The sequence below is a fragment of the Podarcis tiliguerta genome (assembly GCF_965153285.1).
Source record: "Podarcis tiliguerta genome assembly, chromosome: 4".
NCBI lineage: Eukaryota > Metazoa > Chordata > Lepidosauria > Squamata > Lacertidae > Podarcis > Podarcis tiliguerta.
Window position 1 is genome coordinate 31,505,160 of NC_139537.1, and position 24,957 is coordinate 31,530,116.

Below are 24,957 nucleotides of genomic sequence, written 5' to 3' on the forward strand. Positions count from 1 at the left end.
GAGGAAGCTTCTGCAAAGAAGGGTTCCTTAGGAAGTTTTTTTTAATAAAACATCACATTTATCTACTTCGATTTGAGCCTGTTCCGCATGTCATATAACCTGTGTTGTTGAATGATACCACACATATTTTAGTATCCCATCTTTCGTCTAAGGAGCTCAGAGCAGCATACTTATAACACCCCTTATGTCCTTAGAACAACTCTGTGAGAAGGGCTAGTCTGAGAGGAAGTGAGTGGCCAAAGGTGATTTAGGTGTTGGGGCCAGCTAGAAATTTGAACCTGGGTCTCCATGGCATTAAGTCCAACACTGCAGTCACAGCACCACTCTGGCTCTACAACAGAATTTTCATTTTTCCTCAAGCCAAACTCAATGGGATGGATCCAGAGGAGAAATACAGTGGTCCCCCGCAAGACGAATGCCTCGCAAGACGGAAAACCCGCTAGACGAAAGGGTTTTCCATTTTGGAGGTGCTTCACAGGACGAATTTCTCTATGGGCTTGCTTCGCAAGACGAAAATGTCTTGCGAGTTCCTGCGATTTTTTTTCGCTCCCCACCCCCTTTTTCTAAGGCACTAAGCTGCTAATAGCCTTTTAGCAGCTAATCCGCTAATCCCTTAAGCCTTTAATAGCCGCTAATAGCCGCTAAACCGCCAATAGCGCTAATCCGCTAATAGGGTTGCTTCGCAATACGAAAAAACCGCTAGACGAAGAGACTCGCGGAACGGATTCTTTTCGTCTTGCGAGGCACCACTGTAGTGGGATGCCACTGGTGCAATGGATCTCTCCTGGCTCCCCCTCTACTTCTGCCTCCCTAAGCCACTCCAGAGAGGGTGGAAGATTGCTAGTTTAGCATGCTGTGAGATGGGGGAACGGGGGCCTGCAGCAGGACAAGAAAATCCTAAGAACTTGGCAGGGCTGCCTTGTGCCATCAAAAATATCCCATGGCTCACACAAGTCTCCTTGAACACAAGTCAATGGGAGTTTGTTCATCTGTTGGCCATCAAGTGATGAAAGTGCATCTATGAACCAGGCCTTAGGTCTGGTGATCAATGCACAGGCAACTCTCAACTTACACGGGGATTATGTTCCAGGGATAGCGTGTAAAGCTAAAATCACATATTGCCAAAACGCGTTGGGTTCAATTCCAGGTGGGATTGCCAAAGTCTTTTTTCCTGGACGCCCGTCCCTTTTTTATTTTTATTAATTATTATTATTATTATAAATTGCCAACCGTGTAAAGCTGAATGTGCTTAAGTTAAATGCAATGCACGTAAGTTGTGAGTCACCTGAATTATAATACCAAATCCTCAGAATGTTTATCTTGGTTAATTTCTGTTTGCTCACAGTGCTCAGCAACTGAGCTGTCTTGTACAGTTCATTCAGTAACCAGTTCATGTAAATATCAAATTGCAAAGTCTGATGCAATCCAAGGCTACTTTCGTCAGGCTCTGAGTCAGGCCATTGGCAATCAGTTAATTTCAACATGTATTGGGTATGCAGTTGCAAGATTGTACAAAAATGAAGCAATTAATCTTGTAGAAATTATTCCTGTACAAAGCGTGTTTTTAAAAGCCAACTGTCTAGCAAACCCTAGAGCAGGGATGTGGGGAACTAGATGTTGTTGAAAAGGAGTGCCATCTCTTTCCTGCTTTATTAGCAAAGCGATGCTTTTTCATGAACCACTGCATTGGAAATCAAAGTGTCCAAGATGAGGAAATCCAGGCTGAATGTGGTTGAGATGAAACAGATTCCTCTTTTGTTGGCTGCTACACTGAACACCTAATGACTGTTTTGATTGGCAGACATTTTTTTTTACAATAGCAGGATGAAAAGGCTAAATGACAACACTTCTTCCGCTGCGAGAACTGCCTTTTTCCTAGAAGAGAAAAAGAAAGCTAGTAAGCAGCTGTTAAGCAGCCATAATGGGGGACAGCGCAACAGGTCACTGATAATTCATTCTCACCCTCCCTCCCTCCCAGGCTGTTAAACAGCAATACTTTCCCTACTGGGCTAACCCAACCACAGTCTCATTTGAGGCTGCTTGATCTGAATGATGCTCATCTGAACGATGGATGCTGTTAATTATCTCCAAAATTTTGAACCTTTGTACAAGCTATTTGGGGCCGATAGCACTCATGAGGCTCCCTCTGGTTGAAGATGGATGCAATACAGAAGGGTGGTTCGCAGCAATGCAACTTTGGATATTAATGACTATCACATATTGGTGAATCAAGCTGGAATATACCATTCCTGCCCATCTCGTCTCACAGCAGGTGTCTTCTCCTCCTTCAGCTGGGAAGCGAAGTGCCACTGCAGCTGGGTGCTTTAAGGTCCAGCTGCACACGATATTAGTCTCACAGCTCCACCTCTGTGTGCAAGGTATTTTGTCTTGTTTTTGGAGTGTGCACAGTTTATTTTTTTTACAAATAAGTTGGTGTGGGGGCTTGATTCAGAGTAGGGCCTTAGATTAGGAGGTGGGGGCTGTAAACCTTTGGGCTGCCTGCATGTATAATTTGCAATGCATAAAAAGGTTCCGTTGAAAATGCTAATGTGGAGCCCCTGACTCGGATCAGACCAGCAGTGGAAAGGTATCTGATCCAGGTCTGACCCTAATGCTACAGTTTTCTAATCCAGATTTTCACCTACCCCTGCCCACTTGCTTGCTACTTATGAAAACTGCAACTACCACTACCTTTCTCTTAGGAGGAGAACTACATGAAACAAGTCACGTGCAGTTTTGACTCTCATCAACTGGGCCGGGCCATATCAATGTTTGATTCACTAGCATGCTGCAGACTAACACCACTGAGAGCTTCCTTTCTAAAGATGCACAAGGCTTCCCTACCGTTCGCCTTAAAAGGGGCTCCATTTTTGCACATGCTCCAAGTGAGCACTTGCAAAAGCAACAACAACTGTGCTTCCATGCAAATGCTTGGGTGGTCTTACTTAGAGCTGGTGTTTCTCTTCTTTGCAAGGGCTCAGCAACTTACCAGGGAGGGTTGGGGCAGCAGAAGGCGGCGGCAATGCAGAAGTGGCCGCCAGGTTGGGAAAATAATAAAAAGCCAGCAAGTCCAACCCCCCCCCCCCCCGGTGGGGGCATGGAACTCAAACCAGAAACCAGAACTCAAACCATGCTCCAGACCAGAATAGCAACACCATGCTGGCCAAGAAGAGAATCTGAAGCTTCTTGGCTGGAGTGCTTTGTTTCATTATTTGCTCTTGGGCTAGAATGGATGCTCCCACATACCCAATAGCTGGAAAAAGCACCCCAGTGCCTTAAAAGATGTGTCACCTTCTGTTCTCAGCCTGATGGCTTCCCTGCCCCCACCCCAGAGCACCTCCCCATTATCTCCCTTCCTTACTCACTGCCATGCCCCACTCCTGGTAACTTGTTGAGCCCTTGTTGGGGCAAGGACAGAAGAAGCGTTTGTAGGCTAGAGGCAATCAGGGCCTGGTTCGCCTTGCTCAGAAATAGCCATGAGCTTGACCATGCTTCTCTTGAGCCTATTCACGTGTCTTTGAACAGGGGCACGAGTTTTAGAAAGCAGCCCTGTGCAAATGCACAAGGCATCCCTTTCTGTATGGTTCCTGTCTTCAGCCTCTGCCAGAGAGTAGCCTGCAGCAGGGTGCAAAGCTACAAACCCATGAGATTATGAAAGATAATATTTGTCACACTTAGTTTACCGATTGCTGCTCCGCAAGGCTTCTGGCTTTGTCGCCTTTGGCTGGGATGATTTCTACCGAGCGGTAACTAGGGGGTTTCTCTGGCCAGTCTGGAGAGCGGCGCTGGCGATGCCGCCTGCTGTTCCCTTGGAAGTGCTCGTACTCATCAGATGAACTCCACGACTCCCGGCGGGATGGTGGAGAACAGCTGCGATGGCGGCGGCGGCCCTGGCGATAAGAGTCCCTGCTCCTCTGACTGAGAGGTCGATAAGCCCGCTGCCCTGAATACCTTCTGTCAGAGGGATGCCGTGCGGAACGCTCCCTTCTATCCTCCTCAGGGTACGAATCAGAACTGTTCCTACCATGCAAAACGGGAGATAAGTCTGGCCTAGAACTCCGAGACCTGTCATAATGGCTGCCAGCCCTCTGCCTCTCGACTATGCGGTCTCTAGGTCTGTTCCGGAGTTCCTGGTCATAACTGGAGTAGGAATCATCTTCTTCGTCCAAAGACAAGCGCCTCCTTCTCCTCTCCCTCTCGTCGTCACTCGCCTGGCTCCGGGGTCGCGAGGCATATGTCGACCGCCGTGGTCGTGACGAGCCACTAGTTCTGCGGGAGGATGGGATGCGCTCAATGATGGGAGGCAGTTGGATCACTCTGCGTTCCACAATCTCTGAGCCCAGAGAGGAGAGGATGCTAGGATGACGACTGCTCTCAACGCGGTGCGAAGGTATCATGGGCTGGGAAACGCCAAGGTTCCTGACCTCCGACTCAAGCTGCTCCAAGAGCTTGTTGGAGGGCAACTGGGTAAGTGGAGGCATCCGTGGCTGACTGCTCTGCAGAGACATATCTATGTAACAGAAGGTGGGTAGAGGGAAGAAAGACACCTGCCATGAGAGAAAGCCAGGTCAAGAGGGACTGGGAAACTGTGTCCCTCCGAGATGTTGCTTGACCACAGCTTCCATCATCCCTAACCAATGGCCATGCTGGCTTGGGCTGATGGGAGCCAGAGGACAACAGCATCTTGAGGGGGGGGGTAGATTTTGTTAGCCCAGAAGTAAAGGCTTCCAATTTAGCATTAAGACAGAGACTCAAACTAAATGTAGTAGCAGCAGATCAATTTGTTTAAACTTCGTCTGCTCCAAATGCATATACAGTGGGCGTGACCTCATTGGCAAGTACCTGCCTTGATCACCCCTTTGCTAAAAAGACAGCTTCAAAAAGTGCAGAAAAATGGGAGGCAAAGGAATCAACAAGTAGAGGACCTTCCTTAGGAGAAAAGGCTACATTGTGATATTCGGGTGAAGGGCTGTATATAAATTTAATAAATAACAGTAATTGTTTGGAGCATTTTAGTTTAGAAAACAAAAGCAACTCAGTTTCTAAAATTTTGCCTAGGGTAGAAGAGTGGTCTCTCTCTCTCTCTCTCGGGGTGTGTGTGTGTGTGTGTGTCACCCAATGAAATTGGATGACAGTAGATTCAAGACAGATAAAGTACATCACCACACAAGGCATAATTAATCTATGGAGTTCACTATGCTACAAGATGTAATTATGGTGAATAGCTTAGAAGGCTTTAAAAGTGGATTACAAAAAGAAATCCACAGAGGGGCAATCTTTCTTAAATGCAAATAGAAATCTAATTCTGTGAGTGTGGATCCTCATGGAGCCCAGGGCTGCTCCATTTGTGTACAAAAGAGAGGAACTGGTAGGCCTTGGAAACTTCAAGGTTTGCAGATGGACGAAAAAAGAAACACCCCCCAAAACAATGGGAGAGGTTTCTCTTCTTCACCCCCTGGTTGTGGATTTCCCAGAAACATTTGTTGGGCTTTGTCCAAAACAACTGGCTTGTCACTATGGGAAACAAGATGCAAAGTCTTTACAGATACCAGATTACATGCTTCCACTTGCCGGTGTAACGAATAAGCTCAGCCCTGAATCTCACCACCTCTGAGCAGCTGGGTTGGTAGCCTCTGATGCTCTTTCACCTCTGGGAGAAGCATCACCATCAAGCCAAACCACAAGCATCCAAGTCATTAAACTGCTGTTCACTCCCTTTATTCACTCCCTTGGGACTTGTGGACGCAGCCCTACCTCTCTGTAGCAATGGGTTTAGTTGATATGAAGATGACTGGGAGTGGTGCGTCATCCATGGGAAAAGTTGTTGAGCCTGTTTCATAAACTGATGTCGTTCCAGCACTAGAGGGCAGAAAAAGCAATAGATGTTATACAAGTGCACTCAAGCATTCTGGAGATCTTTCTCTCTCTCTCGATTTTATAGAATAGCAATATTGGAAGCCAAAATAAGTGACAGGGAGGTTCCTCCTTGCTTGATTTAGAATGCCTTGAACCCCTGGAATCTTGCAGCACTCCAAGATTGGGGTGGCATGAAACAATACAACATAAAATTATGGTCTACTTCAGCATGTTCCATGAAGAGAAGAAGAAGAAGGAAAAGAGTTTGGATCTGATATCCCGCTTTATCACTACCCAAAGAAGTCTCCAAGCGGCTAACATTCTCCTTTCTCTTCCTCCCCCACAACAAACACTCTGTGAGGTGACTGAGGCTGAGAGACTTCAAAGAAGTGTGACTGGCCCAAGGTCACCCAGCAGCTGCATGTGGAGGAGCGGAGACACATTGCTGGAAGAGTAAACGCAAATGGCAGAAAGGGATGGAGATGGGGCATAGTGGTTAGAATTTCATATCAGGGGCCTGGGAGACCAGGGTTCAAAACCTGACGCAGCCATGAAACTCACTGGGTGACCTTAGGCTAATCATGGTCTCTTATTCTAATCTACTTCACAGGCTTGGTGCGAGGATAAAACATGACCGTGAACTACTTGGAGGAAACTACGAAGGTCCTCCTATTTGTGTACATTTTGGATAACATGCAGAGTCAGGTTTCAAACTGAGCAGTACCGTATTTCCCCTTCACGACCACCCCAAATCCCACAGAGGATGTCCAAGCGGCTTGCTCGTTGTTAAAGCATGTACGAAAACAACTTTGGATTTAATACACCTGTTCTGTTGTTATTGGAACGTGGGTGGCGCTGTGGGTTAAACCACAGAGCCTAGGACTTGCCGATCAGAAGGTGAGCTCCTGTTGCTTGGTTCCTGCTCCTGCCAACCTAGCAGTTTGAAAGCACATCAAAGTGCAAGTAGATAAATAGGTACTGCTCTGGCAGGAAGGTAAACGGCGTTTCCGTGCGCTGCTCTGGTTCGTCAGAAGCGGCTTAGTCATCCTGACCACATGTCCCGGAAGCTGTCTGTGGACAAACACCGGCTCCCTCAGCCTATAGAGTGAGATGAGCGCTGCAACCCCAGAGTAAGCCACGACTGGACCTAATGGTCAGGGGTCCCTTTACCTTTACCTTCTGTTGTTATTGTTTCCCTGGGAACAAATGCAAGGGGCAGACAGCCTGCTTTCCGATTTACCTTTCTCATTGCAGCAGCAGCGAGTTGGGCAGCAGGCACAGCGCACATGGCAGCAGCAATGCTGAGGGCAACACTGGCACCAGCACACCCCTATCAGCATGAGGAGGAGGAGGCCACCAAGGACAATAAGGACGACAGTCAGCCAATCTGGTGGGGGAAAGAGGACATTCAAACCTATTATCATCCCCCATCACCTTGCTTTTCTTGTTACTAGATGCCTGTACGATGAGCTTCCTGCACCAAAAAGGAAGCTTTCTGCAATCTTCCCTCACAAGATAGGTCATCCAAAACAGACATGGTGTTCACACAGAGTGCTGCATTCAGACTTAACAAAAACTGTTTGTTTATTCCAGGGGTAGAGAAACCCAGTCTGAGGGCTCGTTGCATAATGGGCAGCCTTTTTTAAAAAAATATATCTTATTATATACAATGCACACACAACATTAAAACTACAACCATTCAAATACAGTGGTACCTCAGGTTACATACGCTTCAGGTTACAGACTCCGCTAACCTAGAAATAGTACCTCGGGTTAAGAACTTTGCTTCAGGATGAGAACAGAAATCGTGTGGCGTTGGCAGCAGGAGGCCCCATTAGCTAAAGCGGTGCTTCAGGTTAAGAACAGTTTCAGGTTAAGAACGGACCTCCGGAACAAATTAAGTACTTAACCGAGGTACCACTGTACCAACAATACAAAAATACAAACATAAATGTTACACCTACGTGACTTCCCTCCACCAGTGTTTGTCATTTCTTATGTTTATTATATTCTTATTTATATGGCAATTTGTAACTCATTTTTAGTATTGTTATTTAACTAATATTTTGTTTTCTGAATCAACTTCAACTTAATCTAGACATATCAGCATGTTGTCTTTAGCACAGTGTTTGCTCATATATTCTTCAAACCATTTCCACTGTGATCTTAATTTCTGGTTTGTTTAATATCTTATTACTGTGGTTAGTTTTGCCCATTCAATAAATTCTAAAAGCTTGTTTAGCCAATCTTCCTTTGTCGGTATGTACAGTCATACCTCAGGTTACAGCCGCTTCAGGTTGCGTTTTTTCGGGTTGCGGACCGCCGAAACTCAGAAGTACCAGAACTGGTTACTACTGGGTTTCGGCGGTCATGCATGCACAGAAGTGCTAAATTGCACTTTGCGCATGTGCAGAAGCACTGAATCGCAACCCCCGCATGCGCAGACGCGGGTTGCAAACGTGCATCCCGCATGGATCACGTTCGCAACCTGAGCATCCACTGTAATTTCCCTTCCAGATTTTTGCAAGTAGGATCCTTGCTGCAGCGGTTGCATACAGAAATAGCGTCTTCCTATCTCTCTCTTTTTTTTTTTTTAAATATTTTATTCGATTTTGCATAAAAGACGACAAAGCAAAACAAAAGCAACAAACAATACACAAACATAACATACTACAAACAACAGAAATAAAAACAATCTTATCTTCATATTGATCTTGCATTAACTTGCTTCTCTGACTTCCCCGAGTCTCCCTTCCCTGTATTCCAATTCATACAATTAAACAACAAATCCCTTCCCTCTGTCATAATTAACCTCCTTTCTGATTTGAATGTCTTAATATAGCTTATTCAATGCTTAGAACTTAAGATGTTGGGTCTTCTGATCCTTAAAATTTTACTCCAATAACCTTATACATTCAATCTGGTGTTATTTTAACATTCATTAATCTTGTAGTGTTTCTGTAAATAGTCTTTAAATTTCTTCCAAGCGTCCTCCTATCTCGAAGCCTTTTGAAGGCAGCCTTTTGAGAACTGAATGCCAGTGCTTGGAAGGGCCAGAGGCATGAGATACAGTAGGCTGCATTCCAGCAACTCAAGATCAGGAATTGCTGGTGTCTTCTTCTCCCTTTTTAATATGTGGATTGAAATAAGCGATAACCCTGGAAGTAAACATCTTTAGGATCAGAGCATGGCTCATTTTTCTCCATGCTTTGTTCTCTAAAACTTCATAAATGGTAAGAAAAAAAATGAAGAGAAGGTCACCCTAAAATAAAATTTAAAAAATAGAACAGTGCTACGTACTGAGAACAATGAGCTTGACCTCTATGTCTGAGTCTCCGCTTGTATCTCCTGGAGCTTCAACATTACAGTAGTAGACTCCATGGTCCCACCACATCACTTCATTGATCAGGAGATCTGCTTCTATGAAGAAAAAACACAGCATGGCGAAAGTAGGCAACTGGGTGATAGTCTTCTCATACCATGACAGCAGATTCCTGAATTGCAAAAAGTATTGTGCAAACAGACTTTTGGAGAGCTGAAACTGCATTCCGAGTCATTTACACCTCCGTAAGATACAATTACTTTGTGCTGCTTAAGGCTGTTTCCTTAGCACTAATGAGACCTCTACAGGCCAGTTTCCCAGTCCCTGCTCAAATGGTCTTACTGTTCTGTATGGTTATCCTCCGCTGTCTGTAATCAACACCAAGCACAGGTTCATTTTGCCCTCTTCTCTGAGCAACAATGCGTATTTCCCGCTGATTGTCATTGCAGTCGTTGGAAGGGTCCTGGCCAATAGCTAGGCCTGCTTGATAGGCTGCAAGAAACAAAGGGGATGAATTACAAAATGAATGCCGGTTTATTTAAATCCAAAGTATTAAATTCATAATAGTGCTCCTTAAAATCCCAGTGAGGAAAGATCACACTATGTTTATTACCTGTCCCTTTATAAGTGGTAACAACAGGAAAAAATTACGGGGGTAGAGAGGAGAAATTACCAAAGAGTCAATTAACTTCCGGAGACAGCAAGCTCTGATGCTATATGAACTGCAAACTTTGCTGGGCATATGGGGAAACAATGTGGGATGAGACTTCGGGATATATTTGAAAAAGTTGGCAAGCCACAGTCTGAATCAAGGATAAGCTATCAGGATTTGGCACAAAGAGGGAAGAAAAAATTGGTGGACATTAGACCATACAGATAACCAAAACAATGCTTTGGAAACCCAATACTTTTAATCTAATTTTACAATAGTGAAAGCTATCATTTATGGTTCAAATTGCAAGAACTCTGAGCATCTCACTAAGCCTATCCAGACTGAAGGATGATGGGTAAAAGGCTCACAACTTTTGGCTAGCCTTGATAGCCTGCCAACATTTTTGACTGTAGGGACCTTTGCTCCTCATTCAATGTGGGATATAATCCCTTCTCCAATATCGCAACTGAGTTCCAGATTGGCTTTAGGGTGCCTCTGAAAAGAGGGTGTGAGGTTAAAGACAGTCCCTCCCTGACCCCCAACTTAGAAGGTGGGCTGGGGTTCATCCATGTCAGACTATGGGCCAAAGTGTAGTGCAACACAAGTCTCAATCCTCTTCCTGAATTTGTTGGCACTCTCTGGTTGAGCTCAGTATTAGAGGAGAAATTAGTCTTAAACTTCAGGTTTTTCCTTTTGAATTGAAAGTACTAGAGCCAAAGGAGAGCATGACTGAAAGTGAAAGGCTCCCTTTCCTAAAATCACAGAGCCCTCTAGGGCAGGGGTCAGCAAACTTTTTTAGCAGGGGGCCGGTCCACTGTCCCTCAGACCTTGCGGGGGGCCGGACTATATTTTGAAAGGGAAAAAAAGAACGAATTCCTATGCCCCACAAATAACCCAGAGATGCATTTTAACCAAATGGACACATTCTACTCATGTAAAAACATGCTGATTCCCGGACTGTCTGCGGGCCGGATTTAGAAGGCGATTGGGCCGGATCCGGCCCCCAGGCCTTAGTTTGCCTACCCATGAACTAGGGTTTCAAGCATTCCAAAGATAACACAGTGTCTTAAAAGTGAAAGCACAAGCAGTCATTTCCTAAAGCAGCATCTTCTAGCTATCACTGCATCCATTTTGGTTCAGAGACCGAAAAGATCAACTTCCCCATTATTTGGCTCTGGAGAACAACAAGTCAAACAACTGTCTTCCCTGGGGCTCCCTCCCTCCTTCCTGTCTCTTCTCATGTGTGTGGAGAGCAATCCTTGGTGGTGGCCGCAAGAATCAGTGGCACTCACCAACACTGTAGTAGTCAAGGATGGGATCCTTGCAAAAGGACTTATAGCGCCAGGTAACCAGCACATCCTGCAGTGGGGCAGAGGTACTGTAGTCACACCTGAGGGTCACAGAGGCAAATAAAGTTGTGTATCGCTCAGCAACTGGCACAGTCACTAGGATGGAGAAACAACCTGCAATGAAGAACACGAACAACAGCTATCAGTAAGCATATGAAAAGCACCCCTATGCCCCGGGGGGGGGGGGGATCTACCAATGCAGACAGCAAACTAAGTATACAGAGATTTAGTTAAAAAAAAAACAAATCAAGTTACATAAAGTTTTTCAAAGGACTGGTTCATTACTTGTGTGACTGTGCAGACATATTCTACAGTTTGCGTCTGGTCTGTACCCACAGGACTTAGTTTTTCCTAGTTCTGGATCTGATAGGGCTTTGGAAGACAGCAGTGCCATAAACTTTGAATTTACCAGCAGCAGGAGCAAGTGTAAGATAGATGAAAAAATGTCATAGGGAAGAAGCTGTGTAAACGACAGCTTTATTCGGGATGTCCTAGAAGTTGGGATGAGGGCATTCTCACACAATAAGGGTAGAGGAGGCGTAATAGTTTCACAAAAGGGGAATGTGAGTTCTTCAGGTTGGCCAAGTCTGTGGGAAATCTATGTTTGGAACTTTATACTCCCTGCTATAGCAGAGAAGATGCATATCCAACCTACAGGAAACTGATAGTTTCAGTCACATTTGATGCCAGAGGGAACTAGCATGCTTGCATATCCCTATATGAGCGCTGTGCCTTAAAAGTCTTAATTTTGCCTGGGAGAGTGATCTGAAAAGCAAATTAGGACAAAATGTACATGAAAGTTCCCACCAACACCCTCCAGTAAAACTAAAAGGGAGCAGCAGCATCCCTCATAGAATGGGGTGATTTCAATCAAAGAAATGTTACATCGCCAATCCATTGGCTATTGAAAACCCTGAGAGTGAGGGCTAATCCAGAGTTCCGCTTTCACTTAGGAAAACGAGATCTTTACCGCTGAATCAGAGTGAAGGTCAATTTGGTTTTCCGCAGATAGCTGTGTTTCAGTGCTAAGGAGTGGGGTTTTTCCTGAGAAGGCAAGTAGGGCAAACAGAAAACTGCTTGGACTCATGCTTTCTGGGCACATGACAAGCAGAAGTGTACGCGAGCCTTCAGAGTCTCCACGAGAAGTATACTATAAAACAATTAACAAAGAACTCTACAGTCTGCGCTACAGCTCTACTCTGAAACTCATTTTCCTTTCGCCAAGCAGGAAATGGGGGTCACATTTCTTTTGTTCACCTGGAAACAATCCATTCAAAGACCCGACCCAAACCAGCACACCCTTTTGTGGGTCTTTGTTTGCTAATCCATTAGATCAGGGGTCAGCAAACTTTTTCAGCAGGGTGCCGGCCCACTGTCCCTCAGATCTTGTGGGGGGCTGGACTATATTTTTTTTTGGGGGGGGGGGGATGAACGAATTCCTATGCCCCACAAATAATGCAGAGATGCATTTTAAATAAAAGGACACATTCTACTCATGGAAAAACACGCTGATTCCCAGACCATCTGTGGGCCGGATTGAGAAGGCGATTAGGCCAGATCCGGCCCCCGGGCCTTAGTTTGCCTACCCATGCATTTTACGCACCCTAAACTAAGCAAGCCTTTTCTAAGCAAGCACCCTAAACTAAGCAAGTGCTGAGGGCCTTCTGGCAATTCCCTCATTGCGAGAAGTGAGGTTACAGGGAACCAGACAGAGGGCCTTCTCGGTAGTGGCGCCCACCCTGTGGAACACCCTGCCTTCAGATGTGAAGGAAATAAGCAGCAATCCTATCTTAAAAAGACATCTGAAGGCAGCCCTGTTCAGGGAAGTTTTTAATATATAACGCTGTACTGTTTTTAACACTTGACTGGGAGCCGCCCAGAGTGGCTGGGGAAACTCAGCCAGATGGGCGGGGTATAAATAATAAATAATAATACTACTACTAATTATTATTATTATTACGGGGTTTCCCATGGGTTTTCTGGATTTCTTTCAGGAGATCTTGCAGGCTGGTTGGCTGCTGGGCTCCCAGTTAGTTAACAACAAAGGAAGCTGTTTTATACAGAGTCAGATCATTGGTCCAGCTAGCTCCGTACTGTCTACCCTGACCGGCTGTAGTTTTCCAGGGTTTCAGGCAGTCCCCTATCTGGAGAAGCCAAGGTTTGAACCTGCGATCTTTGGCATGCCAAGTTGACATTCTACCACTGAGCTACAGCCCTGTGTCCTTCTTGCACCTCTTATGCCTTTTCTCACATGACATTTCCAGCATGTCCACTCAAGTAAAGTTTGCCATGTCAAAGAAAACTTTCCCTTTTCTACCACCTTTTTGGATTTTACCCTGGTACTAACAATCCCCAATCTCTCTTCTTCTTTGGAACAGCCCTCACTACTTTTTGTTCAACTTTTTCAATAACTCATTTTCTGGAAGAGCTCTGTATCTATTGCTTGCTTCCAAGTACAGTGGTACCTTGGTTTTCGAACATAATCCGTTCTGGAAGACCGTTCGAGTTAAGAAAACTGAAAACACAATAGCCGACAGCTAGGCCTTAGGAGCTTGCACTCAGCGGAAGCCACATGGCATGTTCGACTTCCGAGGCATGTTCAAAAACCGAAGTATTTACTTCCGGATTTAAGGTGTTTGAAAACCGAAATGTTCATCAACGGAGATGTTCGAAAACCGAGGTACCATTATATCTTGCAAGGGCATTCACCTACCTGGGCTATATCCCTAGTTTACACATGATGTGCACCTGTATATTTTTGAAAACATGCTAGTTTTGAGCCTGTACGCTAGCCCTTGCAAAACAGAGCTTTACTATTAATTTCCTCCTCCAATCTTCACTCTAAGGTCCCAGGGTGGGTTACAATAATTAAAACATACTATTAAACACACCCCCCTGACTCCAGTCTTCAGTGTTCCAAAAAGGCCTTTTCCCTAAATGTAGAAGTGGTGGTTTGCAGTGCTGTATAAAAATATGTCATGAGCCACTGTGCTAATATGTGCATCAAATATGTGTAAAATAGCCTGCCCCAACTCATACGTTGGGCTGAAATCCTATCACTGGGAGCAAGACTCATTGAATTTAATGGCTCTTACTTGTGAGTTGACACACATGATTCCATTGTAATAGATAAATCAGGGTTGAGACTTCTCTAGCACTTTGAATTTAACAGAGTACAAATATTTTTTTCTGACTCATGCAATAGGGAGGTTGCAGGCTTGTGTGTAGGTTTCGCCACAAAAATAAGATACCGTATATACTATTAATTCCACACTATCAACATGAATGTTTTTGGGACAGCTAACAGTCTATGAAAAGTAGAATAGTTTATCAAGAAAACAATATACAGCATTAGACAAAGCATAACCAAGAAGGAAATAAGCAGAAAAGAGAGAAAGGCTTGTTGTTAAATCTCAATTATAGCCAAATACAATTTAATATAATACTATTGCTATACTATTTAATACTATTAAACAGCTTTTAAATACACATTAGGTTAGCCAGACTCCTGTGTTTTCCCTATCATAGGTATACACGATAATACCAGAAAAGTATTCAAGGCATTAACAATACCAAAGATATCAACAGTACTTGAGATAACATAATATAAACACTGTGTTAGATAGAATTACTCAAACACACTTGACAGCACCTAGTTGGAATGAAGTGCCTTTACAAGAATGAATGGCCAGGGGCTTAAGAAGTGCACATACTGGTTATTTTTGTGGCTGTGACATTATTACTGCAATCCTAAATGTATTTACTTGGGAATAAATTAAACTAGGACCAGGCTCAACCTATCTTTGGCTGAAGGCTGTAACTTCTATTTTGTGTGTGTGTGACAGTGAGCACTGTTAATACAGGACAGAATGTGAAGACACTTGTTTAAAAATACAATTTACATTTGAATTATAGACACGAGAAATATATTTAGACTGCAGTTCCAATTATACTTACCAGGAAGTAAGCCTTAATGAAACCAATAAGGCATACTTCCATCTAGTCTAATTCATTGCCATTACACATTGCACTGTACATGCATTTTCCTCCAAAGCAGCAGAGCTACAGTCCTATTGATAATAATCAACTTCTTATTTAAAGTATGCTGCACCTAATATCCAGGAGGGCAATTGGGAGATAAACCAGTGAACTTTTCACATGCTTACACATATGTACAGTAAATAGAATTGTGGCTAAACTGTTTACACCAAATGCTAGCTAGTACATAGATTTCCACCTTTTCCTACTTGTATTTTTGTGGAGGACAAAAGTTCTTTACATATGTATCCACTCTGTGTGCCTGTAAGTTTACAACTACAGCAAATACGATTTTAAAAGGGGGGATACACACACGCACGCACACACACACGTGTGTGTGTGTGTGTGTGTGTGTATCCCCCCTTTTAAAATCGTATTTTAAAATCATATTAGCTCGGAGACCTGCCTTTGAGGAAGGTACTGTAAAACAAGCGAAGGAGCAGGAAGGAATAGGGCGGGAGGAAACTTTAGGAGACAATCGCCTACTAAAACCAGTCGCCGCCAGCAAGGAAAAGACGAAAGATCACGGAGATCGGGAGGCAGCTCCTTTCCCCCTTTCAGCTCCGGTCCCCGCCGCCCCCCACGACTCACCTGTCGGGAGCCAGCTGAGACCGAGAAAGAGCCCTAGGTATTGCCATCGCCAGCTCCAGGCCATGGCGCCGCCTCCTCCGCCCACCGGCCGGATCCCTCTGCGCAAACAAACCTCACCCTCTACTCAGGGAGGTGTTGGCCTTGCTTTTCCGCTTGGGAAGGGAAGCCTCGCCTTTTACTATTATTGTTATTGTTAGTATTATCTGGAAAGGAGCGAGCCGCTGCAAGCAACTCCCTTCCTCCCTCGGCTCGATCTCCCCCGGCACCTGTTGCTGGAGCGCTTTCCCATTTCCTCCAGCTGCGCCCTAAGGCGCATTCCGGCAGGTGCTTCGCCTCTCCCCCTGCAAGGAAGGACGGGCCCCGCCTCCCGGCTCGCTACCTGCCCCGGTTCCTCGCCAGGCCTCTCCTCTCGTTTTTATTTCTCCGAGTTCAGAGCGAAGAAACTTCGTTTGTACAAGCCAGATGACCCCTGGCAGTTTAATCTCTGAAGTAAGTTCTATGTTCAGAAAAGCTTGCCTTAACACCCAAGTTTTTTAAATGAATGAATGAGCGCCCCCCACAAAAAAACCAGGCGGTTTTGCCTGTGTGCGCAGCCCGATCCTGTGCAGCTTTAGGAGCTCCCAAGTTCATTAAAATCAGTGGGCTGCATTGTTCAAGCGTCGTTAAGAAAACACCATCTTTATTATTATCGTTCATTAAACTAGTGTTCCGCCCTTCATCCGAAGATCTCAGGGGGGTTGACAGCATTAGAAATACAAGATAGAAACACACAAAATACGTAATTAAAACAAGAAGAAAAGAAAAACGAACCAATAACTACCCCCAAACATGTAGTAAAACACCATTAAATTATATTAGGGTCAGATCTAAGCACGCACATATTGCGTTGCAACAGTGCAATCCTATGTAGATTTTAGGGAACCTAATTCTATATAGGATCGGGCAAATATTAACTCCTCTGGATCAATGCGGCCGTCCCACTAATAAAACAAAATAGGTATTAGAAAATGGAGAGCTGTGGACGGGCACTCATTTGGCAACCACATAACAGGGATATTTCCCTGCTCCTCCTGGAAGATCCCCGCAGAGGAAATTCAGCAGGTGCTGTCTTTTTCCCTCGCTGTAGCCACACCGGCAGACTTTCTGCCCGGCACACAGAAAACCTGCCAGAAAAATGTTGGCAGGCATTGTAACAATTAAAAGTTAGCAAGGAAGGCTCTCTCTCTCCCCCCCCCCCACCTCCAGGAAGAAAACCCCTTTTGCCCTGTTAATGCAGTTATTAAAAGCGCGATCCGATCCTCATTATTTTAAATGAAGCGGGCACACTTGGGAGACAGCCCATTGAACTCAATAGGACTCCCCGATTTCACACGCGCGGAGAGAAACCAATGTTACCCGTTATATACATTTGCAAATGGAATGACAAAAGTAAATAAATATTTCCCTCCCCCCTGGAATTCCTTAAATATTTGTAGCTTTGTCTCCATTGCGCACAGCAGCGTATATTATTATATTAGAGTAATCGGAGGGGGGAGGGGAGAAAAACGAGCAATGTTATGTACTGAACTTCTCATCGATATTACTTCTTACTATGCTGCTGCTGCTGCGCAGGCGCTCTGAGCCTAAGCAGGTTTTGAACTCAACTTCCCAGGGATCTTGGCGCGCCTTTCATTCGGTTGCTTAGCAACCGGCGTACACCTGCCATGGAGCCGAAGGGGGAGCAGGAGGCGAAAGACGCAAAAGGTACCCCCATTCCCGCCCCTCTCCATTTCCCGCCATTGCCCAGACTTGCCACCAAGGGGTTCCCCTCGAAACTACCCATTGCTCTCAGTAACTCCACTAGTATGGCACACTTTAAAGAAACAGTCGGGAAAATACCTTTATAGGGCGAAACTGAAGCGCCACGAAGTCGTGCGCGAGCTTTCGGGGTCACCAGGCTTCTTCAAGCTGGGCGCCAAAGGGAGTGGGGCGCGCTCGGGGGGTACCAGACTGCAATTTCAACATGCCCCTCCTTCCCCCCACGTTTTTGCAAAACATCATCCAGGTTGAAGAAGTGTTTTGGTGAATTTACAGGAAAGTTTGCTCACGCCGCTTTCTGGTTTCAATCCATTATTGCCAGCAGCTGTTAGCTTTCGAATTTCCTCTGATGTAGAAACGCTGCTGCTTGAAGCAGTTCTGTTCTTGTTGTAGAAAACTTTCAAATATTCTTCCCCTCTACTGGCTGTAAGGTAAGAAAACGCAGTAGTCCAGGACAGAAGGAGAAACCAGGATAGGTGTCTCCAATAACATACATTTTATTTTATTTTAAATTTTATTTATGCTTTTCAGGTTTACACATTTCACTAATTTTACAGTCATTTTAACATTTCAAAACTTGACTTCCTTCCCCCTCTTTCTGTTGTTCCTTATATATTTTTAATATCTTCTGCATATCCAAATTAACTTAATTTGCTTATTTATTCATCTACTTTAAATATAAAACTGCAATAACATAAAAACCTGCTGCAACAGATGAAGCAAGCATGGCATGATTCTGCCAACTTGCATGAGAAATTTACATTTCAGTTTGCCCCAATACTTCCAACTGGAAGATCCACCATACTTTATGATTTTGCTTTGCAGGCCAGAATGAACATTCAGAAGAAGGAAAGCGGTCACCTTCAGAGGAACAGAAGGAAAAAGCAAAGAAGGTAGCTGATGGTAAGTAATGCTTGCACATTATTTGGTGGAGCTCATGTGCTTTAAACATATGGTGTGTATGCAACCTAAACTTCAGCTAAGAGGTACTTTATCGTTTTCCCATCTTCTGAAAGGACAAGATCTTTTATGTATCTTAAAAGTGGGTTTACTGCTAAGGCATAACCTGTTATACTCTCAGTTTCCATTAATACTGCTGTCCAGAAATATCTTCTTATTGGGCGTGACCAGAATATATGCAGTATGTTAATTATTCATTTATCTAATTTAAAATTATACTTTTCATCTTTTAGGACCCTCCTCCAAAAAGCAGTTTATGTTCTCCATGTCCTAAATCTAGCAGCTGCTTGAGTATAGCAGCTCAGCTGGTAGAGCATTTGGTTTCACAGTGTGGCACATTTTATGGGCAGCCCCTGTTGGGAGTTTGTTTTGTCACTGCTTTAGCACTTACCTGTGTTAGCATTCATTGCATCTTGTAATTTAACCTTCTGCTCCATGATACAGATGGCTCTTCTGATATCAGTTAATTATTTGATTTTTGGGAAACAGGGAAAACATTAAAGCATATGTATTTAAATAAAGTAGAGTGGAAAATAACATAATAATTTTCTGTGTGCAGAAAAGACCCCATCTCCTGCAATTCAGGAAGAAGAAAAGCTATTTGAAGATGAAGAAGGTAGTGAAGGCTATGGCGATGAAGGCAAGTATTGCTAGCAATCTTTGGGTTTGACAGAGCATTCCTACTGCCTCTATGTTGATGGATGGGGTAGGATTAGGATGGTGCCTAGTTGCCTTCTCACCAGCCCCCGCTGGCAAAGAGAAGTGTTGATGGTGATTATAGGTTTTTCCATGGAGTCCCAAGCTTTTCCCTAGCAAGTGGAAGGCTGCTGGTGCCAGTTCTCCCACTGGTGGGAGCCAGTGGTGAGTCTGAAATGGGGCATTTTGGTTTTGGGGTAGGAGGTTGAAGGCCTTAGGTCCACTGAGTCCACAGCTCTGAGGATCCTGATCCATGAGCTCCTCAGTTGTGTCAGCCCGCAGCTAGCACAGCTGAAAGAAAGAGAAAGACAGAAAAAAGAAAGAGAAGGAAGGAAGGAAGGAAGGAAGGAAAGAATTGACACACTTCCCATGCCTTCTACTCTGGCCAGTGTGAGTGATCAGATGCAGCGGTGATCAGATTAAATATAGAACTAACTTTTGGGATTTGGGCAGGATGGAATTCTTGGTTGCAAGATATTGCTTACGGGACAGCTCAACCTCTGTGTTTAAAAACTGACCACAATGGCTATGCTAGCTCTGAGTTTGTTTATTTATTTATTTATTTATTTATTTAATGTCCTGTCCTTCAGCCCAAAGGTGACAATCGTCACTTTATAATTGGCCACAAATGCTACTATCATGTCTGTCTGAAAATTATATGCCTTTCTTCTTATTTTCAGCCTTTGTAGATTGAAAAGTGGTGTGTGTGTGTGCATGTATAAAATTATTGTTGATGTTTTTGAAATCCAGAAGAGGAAGAGGAAGTGGAGCCAATACATCTTGAAAAGCCTCCAGAACCGGTGAAGAAGAAGAAAGTAAAGGTAGAGAAGAAAATCTCTGAAAACTTCTACTATAACTATGAGGAGTTGTGTGCACTCCCATTTGTGACTCCAGATTCTGGCATTCCACTTGACACGCTCAGTCTCATGTATCCACTTTTGCTAATTAATTAATAAATGGTAGGATTTTGATTATTTGGGATATGAAGGGAGAAATACAAGCTGCAGAGGAATTCCTGGGCTAGCCAATGCAAAAAAACCCGACCTGGCCAGGCTACAGCCATTAAGAAACAATTGAGAGTCATTGGCAATGCAAGAGAATCGTCCTTTCCCCCTGCCCTGAGGTGTGAACAGAGACTGGGGATTTGAAAGGTTGCCAGGTTAACTGGGTGTGAGGTGACAGGAAAAGACTGTTCTTAGCAAGGTGTGCTAGGAAGAGAGAGAGAGAGAAAAGACAGATCCATCTTGACTGACTGAAGGCAGGCTGATAGAGAGGCCTCTGTCTCCATCATTGCACTGCTGGGGGGCGGGAACAAGACCCTCTTCAGACCACTATGCTGTAAGATCTGGGCTACCTCTATTTAAACTCAGGTGTAAATATGAGAATAAATCGTATTTCTTAACACTATGACAGCCTCCACTATGTCTTCAGTTTTCCAAAGGAGCACAGACCCTGGTTGAGGGCCAAGACCTCTGGAATCCCGTGCATGGCTTGGCAGGGATTGGAGTGGCCTGTAACAATATAATAAGGCCATACTAGTGAGAAAGTTTACATCCTCCCAAGTATTTCCCAACAGTTGGCAAAATAACAAGGCCTGCACTATTGCTGTGGTTTGTTCTCTCAGTTATGTAAGGGATCTTTTGCCTTTTGCCTTTTCTTTAATAGAAAATATTTAGAAATTGCACAGTACTTGAGGGCCGCAGGGACCTACATTGGCAATATCGTTAAGCCTGAAATTTTTTAAAGGATGGGTGGGCTACATTTTTTCTAGAGCTTCAGCTCTTCTCTCTAATTTATATAAAAAGCCCCTATTGTGTTCCCAATACAATTACAATACAGTGCATTGCACTTTTCAGGAGACCTCTGGATTTTTATTGGTGGTAGTGTTATTACATGGTCAAAATAAACCCTGTGATGGCATCACTTTTCCTTAGTGAGTGTTCTTCAGTCACTCTTTTGGATATGACTGCACTAGAAGGGCAAACATTCAGATGTTGGATAGTTACACTCTCCTCTACATAGCTGGCAACCAACTCGTACTGCTGAATTTGCTAACGAAATCTCAGAAATATCTCCGAAGCACATGCGGTGGAGGGATTGGAGTAATCACGGTATGGCATTTTTGTTTTATCTTGTAAAGTATTTTGCTTGAGATCTTCCTTGGTAGCAAAATAAACAGGGCTCTTGGATTATGAGAATCTCTCTTTCAATCTGAGAAATATTTTGGCTGGTTCTTCACACATTAGATGGTGCGTTTAGCTATTGCCGTTATCTAAGACTTGAGTTAATTTTGTACTGTGTGAGATAAATATATATTTTATAATAGCAATACTTACTAGGGTGTCCTGTTGATATTCGTTCATTTAGGCTGGTTTCAAATGTTATGCAGGCAGTAACAAGGTATCTTGGATTAAAGAAAAGCTCTAACAAAGTGGACACTGTTTTCCCAAGCTATTGCACCTCTCTCTCTGTGCTTAGACTTGGAAAGACAAGTCTTGGTGGAACACTGTATGGGGGTTGAGGATATGCTGCCATTTTCCAGAGGGGTAGCTGCAACCATATTTGTTTCAGGCAGTGCCTCCAGATGATGGAGAACTACAACTGCCATCAGCCTCTGCTAACATGGCCAGTGATGAAAGATGGAAGTTGTAGTCAAACAGTATCTGGAGGCCACTGCATTGGCTGTCCTGGACTGAAATGTAGGATAGAAGTCAAATGAACTAAACTAGCAAATCATTACTTTACTGGATAAATGCAGAGTGAAAAAGGTCTTTGCTTCTACTAGGTACATCCTAATAAAACCTACTTTGCAGTAGGAGAAAAAGGATGGAAGCCAAACATGATTATCTATGAATACCCTTCCTTAAGGCCATACAGAGTATTACGAGGTAGGTTAAAACATAAGCCGTCTCACAATTTCAGATTCATGCAGAAGAATTAATGGTCACAGAAATAGAAGCAATTTTCTGTTTGATATTTCTTGTTTGACTACACGGAGATTTGTAAGTAGTCACTCTCTTTCTTTTAAATATCTGCAAGTGATTAAGAAGAATTGGCATTATTATTTTCAGAGTCATATGCCATGTTCCCTTTTCTGTGTTCATGTTCGAGAAGAAGCAATGGATGCATGGCTAAATGGCCAAGTATTGAAAGAAGGCTGATAAAGGAATTCTATTCTTCATTACTGGTTTATTTTTTATTAGGTGGCTATCACTCTGGAACCTAAATGCAGTTCAATAGCTTTTGAGTTGAGTTTTTTTATTAAAAAATAAATAAAGCTGACAAATCAGTTCAATGGTATCTCTTACATTTGATGTGATTTCAGTATCCTGGCAATGTGAAATTACTCATTGTGGTGGAAAGGAAAGGCTTATGATGCGCACGCACGCACGCACGCACGCACGCGCACACACACACACACACGTATATACTAGTATCTGGGACTCAGACAGAATTTCTACAAGAGCTGAAGGCTCAAGGATAGATTATCACCTGAAGCCTTTGTTTTCTCTCTCTTCATACAGACTGTCTTCATTGTTCTCTATTTTATGGTTGCTTTGTATTGTTTAAATGTACTTAAAATAGAAGCAATCTGTTTCATACTTACTTCAAAAAAATAATAATTTACAATATGTGCTAGTTGATTGGCTAGCACATTGGTATGTTCCCGTGAACATTTATATTGCATTAAGAAACCTGTTATATCACCTTATTTCCAGGTGGAACTGAAGAAGCATATGCATTTGCTGACTTTAATCGTTCGGGTACTTTGATCGCCACAGTTGGGAGCAGCCCTGACTATATGTTAACAGTTTGGGATTGGAAGCAGGAAAAGATTGTATTGAGATCGAAAGCATTTTCCCAAGATGTTTATAGAGTGACCTTTTCTCCAGAAAATGAAGAGCAACTCACCACATCTGGTTCAGGTCACATAAAGTAAGCCAGCAAGTAGCATAGTTTTATCTCAAGGAACTAGAATGCCACAGAGGCATACATGCATGCTGACTAAAAGGAATATTTCATCGGCAAATGCATCACACTAGAAAGCTGTACCCACCTTAACTATACATGAAATTTTAATTATCTGTATTAAAACATTCCTGTTACTCAGTGAAGACCACGTTTTATTTAGCTGCCCCAAAACATTGCAAGTATGATGTGCATTTTATTTATTTATTTTAAAATCAAGCTAGCCTTCTGCACTGGATTGGGAGTGTCCTAATTTTTGTTTCATGTTGTAATATAGTTATTTATAATCTTCAGACAATTGAAATGCCGTGAATATCTTCTGAAAGCAGGAAAAGAAGCAGCCATGTTGACTGGCTTCTTGTGTAATTGGTTGCCCTTGAGCGCTGCACCCTTTTTCTGGTGCTCGATGGTGCTGTTGCAGTGAGCTAGGAGCACTGGAAAGTGTAGTTTTGTCAGTCCTCTTACACGGTGCTCCTCACGTCTGGCTTCCTGCTGTGGAAGCACTAGGTGGAGAGAAAAAGAAGCCTTACTCTTATCCTCTTTCCCACTGCCAGAACTGAAGCAGCAGAACAGTAGGTGAGCACGCAGCAGATGACCACAACATAAACTGAGCCCCCCCCCCCGATGTTAAGGGGAATAGCTTACCTAATTCTGTGTCATTAGAAGCAAAATGGGGTGGCTGGGCAATGGATGACAATATCACAAATAAAATGTGCTCTGGACAATGTCAGAATTATCCTTCTCCCAACTAAAATAAACCAAAGTGTATAAAGATACATGTCCGGATTAAAAACCACTTAAATGCCCAGATAAAAAAATCCACTTATCCAATAAATTACATATGTCAGAGTCCACCTGTACTATAGTTATAAGGCACAGTCTATCATACAGTTGAGACTTCTTAATTTCCACCTATTTAAACTGAAGCTGCATAAATTTGCAATAGATTGTGCCTATAATTCCCACAGACAAATTGGTTTGGTTCACATAGAACTCCAAACTGTGGTTTAGGGTTTACATGCATGAGCCTGGGTGTTTGTGTGCTCCCCTTTACCCTGCTCTCTGGCATAAGAGCAAGGAGGAGATTGCAAGCTTTCATGTTCCTTTTCAACTAACCAGTCGCTCATTCCATCTGAATGAAGATCAGTAATTAGGCTTACCTGTGGTTTAGAAACAGTCCACCTTCAGACCATTCATTGCTTATAATCCTGGGTTACGTCCCTGAATTGTAATTAGCACTAACCTCGGTTCAGTCGAAACAAGTAGCAGTGGTTAGTTGGAAACAGAAATGAGAGCTCCTCCTTGCATTTGTGCTGGAGGAGAAGAGGAAAATGGGAGAGTATGCAGTTCCAAGGACCTCCCAGACCATGGGTAGGTAAACTAAGGCCCGGGGGCTAGATCTGGCCCAATTGCCATCTAAATCTGGAGCATGGACGGTCAGCGTGTTTTTACATGAATAGAATGTGCCCTTTTATTTAAAATGCATCTCTGGGTTATTTGTGGGGCCTACCTGGTGTTTTCACATGAGTAGAATATGTGCTTTTATTTAAAATGCATCTCTGGGTTATTTGTGGGGCATAGGAATTCTTTCACCCCCCCCCCCAAATATAGTCCACCCCCCCCCCCACAAGGTCTGAGGGACAGTGGACCGGCCCCCTGCTGAAAAAGTTTGCTAACCCCTGTCCCAGACTCATTCTTATAGCACTAAACTGTGGTTTGTATCAAAA

At 43.7% G+C, this 24,957-nt stretch overlaps 2 protein-coding genes across 3 annotated transcripts in view; one reads left to right on the forward strand and one right to left on the reverse strand.

Moving 5' to 3' along the window:
- Positions 1-1,294: 1,294 nt before the first annotated feature.
- ILDR1 (immunoglobulin like domain containing receptor 1) lies at positions 1,295-16,128 on the reverse strand. The gene is made up of 8 exons (XM_083438993.1): positions 15,809-16,128; positions 11,123-11,293; positions 9,521-9,670; positions 9,157-9,276; positions 7,097-7,243; positions 5,755-5,859; positions 3,684-4,510; positions 1,295-1,875 (listed from the first exon to the last, which is right to left on the reverse strand). The coding sequence occupies exons 1-8, from the start codon at positions 15,870-15,872 to the stop codon at positions 1,834-1,836; spliced, it is 1,626 nt and encodes a 541-aa protein (XP_083295119.1). The 5' UTR covers positions 15,873-16,128; the 3' UTR covers positions 1,295-1,833.
- Positions 16,129-17,441: 1,313 nt separating this feature from the next.
- Positions 17,442-24,957, forward strand: part of CFAP44 (cilia and flagella associated protein 44) — a 39,250-nt gene continuing 31,734 nt past the window's right edge. For both annotated transcript variants that reach the window (XM_083438196.1, XM_083438197.1), the window contains exons 1-7: positions 17,442-17,551; positions 18,431-18,508; positions 19,125-19,205; positions 20,012-20,189; positions 21,210-21,372; positions 22,047-22,149; positions 22,981-23,197. In XM_083438196.1, the coding sequence (XP_083294322.1) occupies positions 17,512-17,551; positions 18,431-18,508; positions 19,125-19,205; positions 20,012-20,189; positions 21,210-21,372; positions 22,047-22,149; positions 22,981-23,197 (860 nt within the window). In that variant the 5' untranslated portion in view covers positions 17,442-17,511. The remainder of the gene's footprint in view (positions 17,552-18,430; positions 18,509-19,124; positions 19,206-20,011; positions 20,190-21,209; positions 21,373-22,046; positions 22,150-22,980; positions 23,198-24,957) is intronic.